The 11,044-nt window shown below is 41.9% G+C and overlaps 1 protein-coding gene across 1 annotated transcript; it reads right to left on the bottom strand.

Annotated features, from left to right (window-relative positions):
• Window positions 1-712: 712 nt before the first annotated feature.
• On the bottom strand, window positions 713-10,624 carry LOC134467491 (uncharacterized). Its single transcript, XM_063221364.1, has 8 exons — window positions 10,519-10,624; window positions 7,219-7,249; window positions 6,882-6,989; window positions 5,677-5,979; window positions 4,971-5,088; window positions 3,754-3,823; window positions 2,383-2,540; window positions 713-1,200 (listed from the first exon to the last, which is right to left on the bottom strand). Exons 2-8 carry the CDS (start codon window positions 7,220-7,222, stop codon window positions 1,005-1,007), a joined length of 957 nt encoding a protein of 318 aa, XP_063077434.1. The 5' UTR covers window positions 7,223-7,249; window positions 10,519-10,624; the 3' UTR covers window positions 713-1,004.
• Window positions 10,625-11,044: the final 420 nt, after the last annotated feature.

Genomic DNA, 11,044 nt, shown 5'->3' with positions numbered 1-11,044 from the left:
GTACTCACAAAAGTGAGTACACCCCAGATTACAATCCGGTAGAGAAGGGGCTGTGTTGGCTCGAATCGTTGGCCAATTTGTTTATCTTGGTCTCAAGAGAGATGAACAGACCAAGGATATGGATCACTGGAACCATGTCGTGTGATCTGAAGAGACCAAGATAAACAAATTTACTTTAGATGGTGTCCAGCATGTGTGGTGGTAAACAAGTGAGTTTCACAAAAAAGTGTATCCTCTCAATAGCCAAACATGGTAGTGGGACTGACATGGTTTGGGGATGCATGGATGCTGTCAACATTTGCAATCTGAAATACACCTAAAAGAAACATGCATGTCAACATGCACGGTGACTACTGAAGTAGATCATGATATTCTCCATAGGATTGCATTCAAATCTCACACCAATCTATTTAAGCCAGGTGCACACTCAAAATGTAAAAGTTCAATGCAAAGAAATGTTGAAACGCATACTGATGACCTCCCTTTTAATCCCTTTTCATTTCAAGACGATTCGAGCCAACACAGCCCCTTCTCTACCGGATTTTAATCTGGGGTGTACTCACTTTTGTGAGTACATGTTCAAACATTAATGGCTGAATTTAGTTTTTTTTCTGAGTGAACAAGAAATTTAAGCGGTTAAATATGTTGTTAAAAGGTCACTAATCATTGTGTCAAAGTGAAATTTCTGTAAGGCTTTCACATGAAAAGGTATACTCACAAATCTGCAAAAACTGTGAGGGGTGTACTCACTTTCGTGATATACTGTACACAAGTCAAAAAACAACAATGAAATGCCCAAGAAACTACAGTATTAATAACTATTTACACAAACTTGGTCCACCGTTATTGTTGTACCAGTTGTAAATCTCTGGCGTCGATGGGGGGGGGGGGGGTTAATGACTTGTACCAGTTGTCCAGTTGTAGTTGTTGTTGGCGTCGATGGAGGGGAGTCTAATGACTTATACCAGTTCTAGAACCAGCTGTAGTTCCACGTCGTCCGGAGTCTAATGACATGCACCAGTTGTAGTTTTCTGGCGTCGATGGAGGGGAGGAGGTCTGGGGGCGTCTGGTCCTTGGACGAGGGGAAACTCGCGCCGAATGCGCAGAGCGACGCAGGACGGGATGCCCACGCGAATCTCTCGCCCCTGGAGACCCCAACACCACGTCACCAGGCTCCAGCGTGCCAGAAACTTGTAACGTCTAAAAAGTGAACAACAATATTCAGGTTAGATTTCATATTTAATTACAATTATTAGTGTTGTTGTTTTAAGTATAGCCGCACTGTTTCTGGACATGAGCTCATCTTACCCCGCCCCTTGAGTTAATGATTGAGTTTCACCTGTGTCCTGTATTCCCAGCAGTTCTCCGAGTCTGGCAGCGCAAATTCTGCCTCAAAGCTAAGCCTGATTATAATCAACTTTCAAATCTCTGTTCGAGACTTGGTCTCCTACACCTAGCATAAGGATGAACGTTTCCAAAACGGCATAGTTAGCCTGCCTCCCTCAGTTTGCTACAGGTAAAAGGCCAGAAGAGGCTGTGCCAAAGCCGCCTTGTGCACGCCACTACCCAGGGTCGTTAGAGCTGCTCAAAGTTTATTGGTTCCCGGCAAAGAGGGTAGAGTTCCCAATTTTTACGGAGCTCAGAAACGATATGTATATGAGGGAGGACGTGGCATGGCTACCTCCAAGCTAGCATATGGCGTATATAATAGACTCCTATGGGACCAACAAGCAGCTAGATGGTCCCTTTAGATTCAATGATAACTGCCTGGAACCTGAGGTAACATCATGAGACTAGCTGGGAGACCAGGAGGAAGGTAAAACTCAATTATTTAACCCACGGGGAGGTGTAAAATGAGCTTATTATTCCAGAAATTGTGCAGTATTGCTTTAAAAGTCCAAAGTCATATTGTATTACAAAGCCCAATTCCGTCTGAGTTGGAAGAATTGGTAAATTGTTTAACATGAGCGTTTAAGTGAGAAATGAAGCGTATTAATCATTTTTAAAGAGTAACTAAGTGAGACATACAGAGTGCATTCCAATATGCGGCCTTGTGTCCTCCACTTGTGCTTGTGGCCTCAACCCGCCTCCTGGCCCCGCCTCCATGGAGAAAACAATAAAGTTTCCCAGCTGTCAAGCTAGCCAAACAATTTTTAGGGGACTATTCTTCATTCACCATCCAGTTTGCAAATGAGAAAATTACTTTACAATTGAGCTTTTGCGAGCTATTGAAATATAATGCTGTTAGTGATGTCAGTGATGTCATCATGACATATTACTTCCTGGTACGAGTCCACAAGCAGAAGTGGAGGACGCAAGGTCGCATATTGGAATGCACCCACAGAGTTGACACAGACGTTCAAGTGAGAAATGAATGTATACCGCTTAAGTGATCGGATGCGCAGGCGGCCGTGGTGGTATCTGAAGGCGTTGAAAGCTCTCTGGAGGTTGTAGACGTTCAGACAGACAGGATGGAACCCTGGATGGTCCGTCATGCATCCTGGCACCGGATTGGCCAGCTCCCCAAGGCGCTGGGTCAGCTGGTAATGTTAATATATGTATATTATTAAATTACATTACATTGCAGACAGGGTCAGCTGGTAACCAAACACATTACATTGCATTGCATTACATTACATTACATTACATTACATTACACAGACATGACATTACAGTCCGTCAGTCAGCTAGTAGCCAATCCCATTACATTACATTACATTTCATTAGATAACTCTTAGCTGTTAACCAAATTCATTGCATTACATAACACCTGGCAGTAAGCAGCCTAGCATTCTGCTTATGCCTCATAAATTCAGCTTGTATATAAAAATCCACCAAAGACATGACATAACATTACATAACACTTATCAGCAGGCAGCACAGTTTCAATGAGCAGCATAGTTGCAATTCTTACTCTGGCTACTATACAGTGCCCTGCATACTTGTACGAAATTCCGAATTGAATGAATTGAAATTCACAGTAATTCCATAATATGAACACTAGGTGGTGGTGTTCAATGTACACCATGAACACTAGGTGGTGGTGTTCACAAGGTAATGCTGCCACCTAGTGTTCGCATTATGGCATTACTTTGAATTTCAATTCATTCAATTCGGAATTCCGTACAAGCCTGGTGCCCGGATCAGCTGTTAAAGAAACACACTATAATATATTCAAAAATTGATGCTGACTTTTTAGCTCACCGGCCACTGTGGCTAGTGGTTTTCCCTTTTTTTTCCCTTTAGAATATTCTTGCATTTACATACAATCAATTGATGTAACTACCTTGATTCGTCACATCAAGGAATAAATTACCTGTCAAAGTGGCTAGCGAGCCATAGCCAGGTTTTACCCGCATTTGGCAGGTTTCCAGGTGCCAATGTCCAGCCCTGCTTAAATTACATAACACTTAGCTGAAGCATGTTATGCAAAGGGACTTGCAGTTATTTACAAACTATATTGGTTACAGTCCCTGGGGCAATGTGTGATTGGGTGCAGGGTGTACAGAGAGGTGTAGGGAGGACTGGTAAGGGTGGGATTCGAACCTACGACCCTATGATCCTAAGCCTACCTTCCTAACCACTAGGCCTGGCTGTGCGTGTTGTTTTTTGACTGCTGCATCGCTGCATGCTGTTTGGGGCTGTCCCCTACATGGGGTGAGGCATAAATGCAATTTTTGCTGTGTGCCCTATGCACTGTGGAGTGCAGTGTCACAAAGAAAACTGGCGTTTCCCAGGTGGGCTCTCACTCACCTGTGGAATCTCCTGGCAGCAAATGTTCTCAGACTCCTTTTTCATTAATTTGCAATTTCCACAAGTGCACCTACAATATTAAAAAACCATTTGAGTGTTACAAACTTCATACAGTTGCAAATGAGAGCAAATGAAGAGTTTTGTTGCAAAACGCCGTATATCCATTTTATACAATGTTGGGAAATTGACATTTTCGGATCGGCCATTCCATTCCATTGCATTGCAATATGCATGTTATACAGGTTTAAAAAGTATGTTCTCAAAATATTTGAGTGGCAAGAATTCACACATAGGTGATAGGACCTCTGAACAGTCATTTCCAAAAACAAAATACAATTAAAAGATGGTGGATACGCCGTTTTGCAATGAAACTCTTCAAATACTCATTCACAATGTTATGTGTATATTGACAGGTATTATGTGACAAACGATTATGCAAGAAAGATTAGGCAACATAGTTTTACGAGACCAAAAGTAGTCTAACGGTGGTCTAGCCAGACAAGTAGCACCAAGTTGACAAATATGTTGACATCAGTCGATTCAGTGAGTTGACTTCATACATTGAGTTGTTTTAATGAGTCGACATTACATTAAGGCTGCACGATTATGGAAAAAATTATAATCACCATTATTTGGATCAAAATCAGAATCACGATTATTAATCACTATTATTGTTTTTTTTTTCCCCAGAATATTCTTTTAAATTATAACTCAATGAAATATAAACAAGAATAAATTATGAACAGAATGAACAAAATGAAACTAAATCGTAATAATTATGTTAGAGGCAATAGCATGAAACTTAGGTGGAGAGATTTCTGGCCAGAAACACTACTAGACTGTCAGTGTGTTCTGGCTTCAAGGACACTCAAAGGCAGGTCACTATTGCCACATAATCTCGATTGAAATCACTATCTCGATATCACGATTAAATCACGATTTTTGATTAATTGTGCAGCCCTACATTACATTACATTACACTTAGCTGGTGCTTTTATCCAAAGAAACTTGCAGTTTTTGTACAGGATATTGGAGCAATGTGGGGTTAGTTGGCCTTGCTCAAGGGCACTTTAGCCATGGATGGAGGTGTAGGGAGAGGTGTAGGTGGGATTCGAACCAGCAACCTCTCATCTTAAGATCACCTCCCAGTCCCTAATCATTTGGCCCCAGCTGTCCCAAATGCATTAAATTAAAGTTGATTTACAGAGTTGACTAACCAATCAGAAACTGGCACGCCCTTTCGTCGCTTTTTGGCTGGAGTCGCCTCTTCTTGCTCCGCCTCCGGATCCGATTCTGGATCGAACATGAAAGGTATGCTACCCCAAACGTAGTAGCCTACGAGATCAAACAAGTAAGTAAAGGTGGGCTACCCCAAACGTAGTAGCCTACGAGATCGAACAAGTAAGTAAAGGTTGGCTACCCCAAATGTAATAGCCAACGGGATCGAACATGTAAGGTTGGATGGCACACATACGTGTATAGCAGCCTGCAGTTGAATAGCAAGACTGATTACATCGAACATGGACACCACACAGATCTGATCAGAGAATGGTCTATTTGACTAAGATACATTGCATAGGCTTTTTTTTTGGGTATCGTACCTTAATGGACAGTTCTTTGGTAGGATAGCGACGCTGATTAAGGTATATTTCAGGTGTTATAGATTTCCCGCGTTATGAGGAGGGTAAGGAATGGATGCTAAGCGGCAAGCCAATCATGTGAGTGCATTTTTTGAGTGACAGCAGTTTCCAAACAGTCAGAGAAACATATGTAAAGTAGCAGTAGAGCAGGATTTGACAAGGGGTCCAGAACTAGAGAAGAGTACCCAACCTGACATGCATTGCCCACCTGACACCTATGTCCAAAATGGCCATTCAGAACCACTAGACATTACTAAAAACACTGCACTTCGCTCCGACCCACCTGACACAGCGCGTGTTCTCACATCCTCTGAGGGCTCCGCTCCTACATCCTCAGAAGGCAGTATTCTTACACCCTCCTTAGTGTCCACAGAAGGCAGCGGTCCAACACCCTCCTTAGTGTCCTCATAAGGCAGCGATCCAACACCCTCCTTAGTGTCCTCATAAGGCAGCGATCCTACACCCTCCTTAGTGTCCTCAGAAGGAAGCGGTCCAAACTCCACTTTAGTGTCCTCAGAAGGGAGCGGTCCAACTGAAGGATGCTCCTGCTTTATTTCCTCCTCCTGCTTCACCACAATGGAGATCTCTGTTGATGTAGAAAACAGATAGTCAGACATAAGTAGAGCACATCTCAATGGGGATATTTGTTTTCACATCAGACTGTTCAGTTCCATCAGGCTAGATATTGCAGTACACATCTCATACACATAGACACCATTTTCACACATAGACACACACCCTTTTCACACATAGACACATCAACATCCTCAGACATCCACATACAATACATATGCACAATCATGATTTAGATTAAGTTCTTTATTGCAATATTTGTTTTCACATCAGACAGGGCAGTTCCATTAGCATTAGGGGTCATTTCATGTGAAATCAAACACTTTGGGACCGATTTTAATACACCTTGGTGTGCTTTTTCAGTGGCAAGGTAGAACCCCAAACGGCATTTGCAAGAATCTGGCGCTAATATTAGGGGAGAAATGGGGAAATACACTTTTAATTGAGAGGGCAGGACACTAGTATACATTCATCCTTGATTATGTCAGTCAATTTTGCAAATCAGCAAAATACTTATTGGACTCACTGTATGTATTCACTATTCCAAAATCCACTGGAGATGGGAGAACTAGTGACTGAGATTTAATGGACAGTTGTTGCCGAGACTATGTAGTTTTAGGAAAATAAATACATTTAGCCGTTTTTGCTTTTGTTTTTTTATGGCGCGGGGCGCGGGGGGTGGGGGGTGGTGGGTGAGTGAAGAAGATGGTGACAGGAAGCGAGTGGGGAGGGAGAGACAGGCAAGTGTTGGCAACGGACCCGGGCCGGAATCGAACCCGGGTCAGCCACGTAGCAGACGAGTGCCCTACCATTAGCACCACGGTAGGGCCGACATGTAGCCGTTTTTGTTACAGTACGTTACCACAGGCTTTAGAGATCAGTCAGAATTACAAACAATATTCTCTGTAGTCGTACCTGTATTTTCTTCCTGTTTGATGTCATGAGGCTCTTCTTCCCTTTTTATTTCCTGTCTTGAACAAATTTCCTCTTCAAATTCTTCTACCTTCAAGACACAATTCAAATCTACAAAAAAAAATCAAAACAATCTGAGTTTTAACACAGAATTCCAAATGCAGAAAGAGAGAATTTCCCCCCCACAGCTAAATGACGACAGATACCGCTACCATCGTCCCAAACAACAATTGCCTATATTTGTATGTATTCTATTTAATTGGCAAAGCTATCTGAAGTTAAATGAATGCCTCAGTGCAACTGCTGTCCAGTGAAAACCAACATACTACTCCAGACTTACCCATGGTCAACTGGATTCCAAAAATATGTGGCTGCAACAGAACACAGTAGAGTGATTACCATGCAAGGATGAAGTAAAGATATACACATCACCACCATAGCAATATAAGGCATTACTATAGTAACCTATAGAGCCTTTCAATTCTACATATGCACACTGTATAGCAGCGATGGGGAACTTGTGTCTCGAGGGCCGTTTGCGGCCCTTGAGGCCATTTTATCCGGCCCCCGATGTAATTTTAATGTTATGCAGCTTCACATGAAATATGACATATTTTGTGAAGGAATGTTAGAAATTACATTTCCAATACAATTAAGTTATAATCAGGGGACCTGGAAAAAGTGGGGTCTGTTTTGAAGGTGTCTACCTTTAATATAGGCCTAAATTGCATGGGGAAATCCTGATTTGTGTTCATAGTATGGCCCTCAGAGGACTTTTGCGGCCCTTGTGGGAATTTGAAGTGGCCCTTCGGATGAAAAAGGTTCCCCACCCCTGCCGTATAGGGTCTTCGGTTCTGTATTCTCTTAAGTAACTGACTTTGTATCAATGTTTAAATGCAAGACAGAACCATGCACAAAACACGGTTCAGTTGGGTTAACCCATTTTAGCCTGGAGATAGGCGAGTACATCTATGCAAAAAAAAGACCTAACCCCAAAAAAATTGATACAAAAGGTTTTTCAACTGATTTTGTTACCTCTAAGTGTCCTTAATAACATACTAAAAATCTAGGAAAATCTGACTTCAGGAAAGGTGTCATTTTCAAGATCAAAGTTTTTAAAAATAAAGGTTACTACATGATAATTACATTGGCATGAACTAACATGTTTTCAGGATCTGTTTGTTTGGAGTGCTGTTTGGGTGGATAAAGACACTACTGCTATGATAATATCCATGTGCTGTTTGTCAGGGCACATCATCAGTGATGAATCATGGTGTCACTAGGTATTTTGGGTCTTTCAGCAGCTGAACTGAATAGACAGGAGCCACTACATGTGTAAGTAGAGGGCAAGGTGAAACGGTTGGTACTGGAGGCAGACAATGTCCTGAAAGGACATAGGGCTTTAGCATAGCTTTCAGGTAAGCCAGAGTAGGGCCTGTTGTAGCGTCATAGGCAAGGGTCAGGGCCTTGTATTCAATTAGGGCATGAGAAAGAGGACATGACTGGGAAACTGAGGCTATGTGGTCAGAGAATGATAGATGGTCATCAACAATGACACCTAGATTTCTTGTGGCCTTATTTGAGGCAACAGTAGCAGAATCCATATTGAGCTCGATATCATGGTAACCTAAATCTTTGGCTGGGATCACCAGCAGTGCATTTGGGCGAGGCTCAACTGAAGGTTGCATTCCTTCATACTTGTGGATAGTTCAGAGAGGCAAGCGGAAATGTGTGTGACCGTGGAGTCATCTGGCACAAAGTAACTGTGCTTCATCGGTGTGACAGTAGTATGAGAAGCTGTGAGAACAGATAACGTGGCCCAGTGATGTGGTGTACATGGCAAATAGGAGTCCCAGCACCAGCCCTTAGGACACCTCTGTGGAGAGGCTATGATTTGAGGACAGCTGACCTTGCCCTTGATGCATGCTAACAATGATACCACCAGACTCAAAGAATGTGTGGAAGAACTTGAGACACATAAAACTCAATTATTTATCTAAGAGAGATGTTAAATAATCATGTTTTGAAAAAAAAATGCTAGCTGGTGTGTCTGCACAAAGATTTTTAGATTTACTACAAAACAAAAAGAGATGTCCATAATCTCTTCTGAAGATATCTTCTGGCTTACTAGAAACAAAATAAAAGTGTTATTTTGAGCTTGGGTTTTTCAGATTTTGAGATTTTGCATTTTGAAATTTAATGCATATTTAATTAGATATAGTCCAATTACCATATTAAAACATAACATTTCAGAAAACTTGCAATACATTTTTTTCTCACAAATATGTGAGTAATCACCGGATTAAGTTTCATGGTGATATCGGCAAGCTAAATTTTTTGGCCTATTCACCTGGAGTGTCTCTTGACGCTTATAATAAGCCTATGGCAGCCATGTTGAAAAAAACTCATTTCCCAAAGTCAGATTTTACTAGATTTTTAGTATGTCATTTAGCAGGTCCAATAGTAATAGAATCCATACAAAAACCTTTTGTATCAATTTTTTTGGGGTTAAACCCTAAATGTACTCGCCTAAGACACATACGCTGCATTAAGGCTCTTGAGATTTCAGGGTTTTTTTTTTAATTAAAAATGTGGGTATGTTAGAGCTGAATGTGCATATTCTCGTGCCAAATGCGGGTCCTAGCTTTTAAATGCAACTTATTTCATGTTTGTGTGCTTCGGATGCTGAGATATTTAGGATTTAATAGGCAGAGGGCACCCTTTCCCAAAAAGAGCTTAGGCTAAAATGGGGTCTGTTATGTATTCATGTAGTCTGTTAAGTGTAAATATAGAGAAACTAAACAGAGGCTATAGGCCTAAATGAACTTTAACCATCCAATTTGGCTTGTGGCTGTTAGATCGTACTAGCTGAGAATACACTCTCTCTATAATAGGCTAGTCTTTCTCAACGTGGGCTTTACAGCCCCCCAGGGGGCGTTAGGGACCCCTAAGGGGGCGTTGAGAAGGATACAGAGAGGGGGGTGCTCAGTTGCCATTGCGGGGCGTTGGTCTATTTATTTTTAATACTAGGGGCGTTGGCAGGCTTATGATGAGGTCAAGGGGGCGTTGGGAGGCTTGAGATGAGGTCAAGGGGGTGTTTGTTCAAAAAAGGTTGAGTTGATGCTCTAACAGTAAAATGGCTTTGAACGTTTTTCATTCACCCAGTGTTGGGACAGCTTGTGGAAGTAAGTAAGTTCCATGCAAGTACTCGTGTTTTTAGCCTAGTAGGCCTATACATCGAATTCTGTTGCTTTTGCTGTCCTAGTCGGATTTTGCCCCAGTGTCCCTGTTCGACTGTGTGGTATTTGGATAAGTTGAATGCATGTCTCGCCATGCACTGCTGGGTCCTTCCTGCACCGCCTGGGAGTGACTGGGCTGACTGTAGGCATGTTTACTTTACTGTAGCCTACTGTACATAGAAGCAGGGCTCTAAATTAACACCAGCCAACTGGCCAAATGGTGGTGAGAATTCAGTTTGGCTGGTAGGAAAAAGAACCAGCTTCTTCAGTCGCCATGTGTAGCTCAAACCAGACTTAGCTACGCTACTTAGACTACATGTCTATTTTGTAAGCTTGACCTAATTGGCCATTAGAATTTCTTTGATGCATTCCGAATGTCCATAAAGTGTATGCCACGTTACCTCTTTATTGTAAATATCACAACTGCTCACCACACACGAAAGTCCACAGCGTGGATTTAATCTACTCCTGCGTTCGTCTTCCGATGTTGTTGCTGGTTTGTTTACAGCCGCCTTCTGCGCGGACGAAAGAGATGGCCAATGGAGAAAAGGCATCGAGGAATGACGAAACGTTGCCGTCTGGGTTTTGTAGTTTACAAAGGCTTCCGGTGTGATGTGAATAACAAGCACAACACAACAAATCCCACAATGCATCGCACAATGTGTCAAGCCCGTCGCAAGACCCTTATTCTATTCTATTCTATTCTATTCTATTCTATTCTATTCTATTCTATTCTATTCTATTCTAAGTCCAGTAGTGGTTCTCGAGCTTTTTTGTCTGGACCCTTACTCTCAATGGCTGGACCCCTTTTTGGATCTATGATATTTCTTTTTTTTATCCCATAATGTTGCTAAATTTACATTTCAATTTAACAAAAAAAGTAAATACTGACTAACAATACAAGTGAATATTGTTGCTGCAATGTAA

This window comes from Engraulis encrasicolus, chromosome 17 (assembly GCF_034702125.1).
Source record: "Engraulis encrasicolus isolate BLACKSEA-1 chromosome 17, IST_EnEncr_1.0, whole genome shotgun sequence".
Lineage (NCBI taxonomy): Eukaryota > Metazoa > Chordata > Actinopteri > Clupeiformes > Engraulidae > Engraulis > Engraulis encrasicolus.
Note: the sequence above shows the minus strand (reverse complement) of the source record. Positions and strands in the feature narration are given on the sequence as shown.

What these genes read in the sequence shown, in the direction of transcription:
- LOC134467491 (XM_063221364.1), bottom strand. An exon ending in CAAACAGGAAGAAAATACAG is followed by an intron (nt 5,980 to 6,881) that starts GTACGACTACAG and finishes CTACATCAACAG; the next exon opens with AGATCTCCATTGTGGTGAAG. An exon ending in GGCGTGCCAGTTTCTGATTG is followed by an intron (nt 3,824 to 4,970) that starts GTTAGTCAACTC and finishes TTAATATTGTAG; the next exon opens with GTGCACTTGTGGAAATTGCA.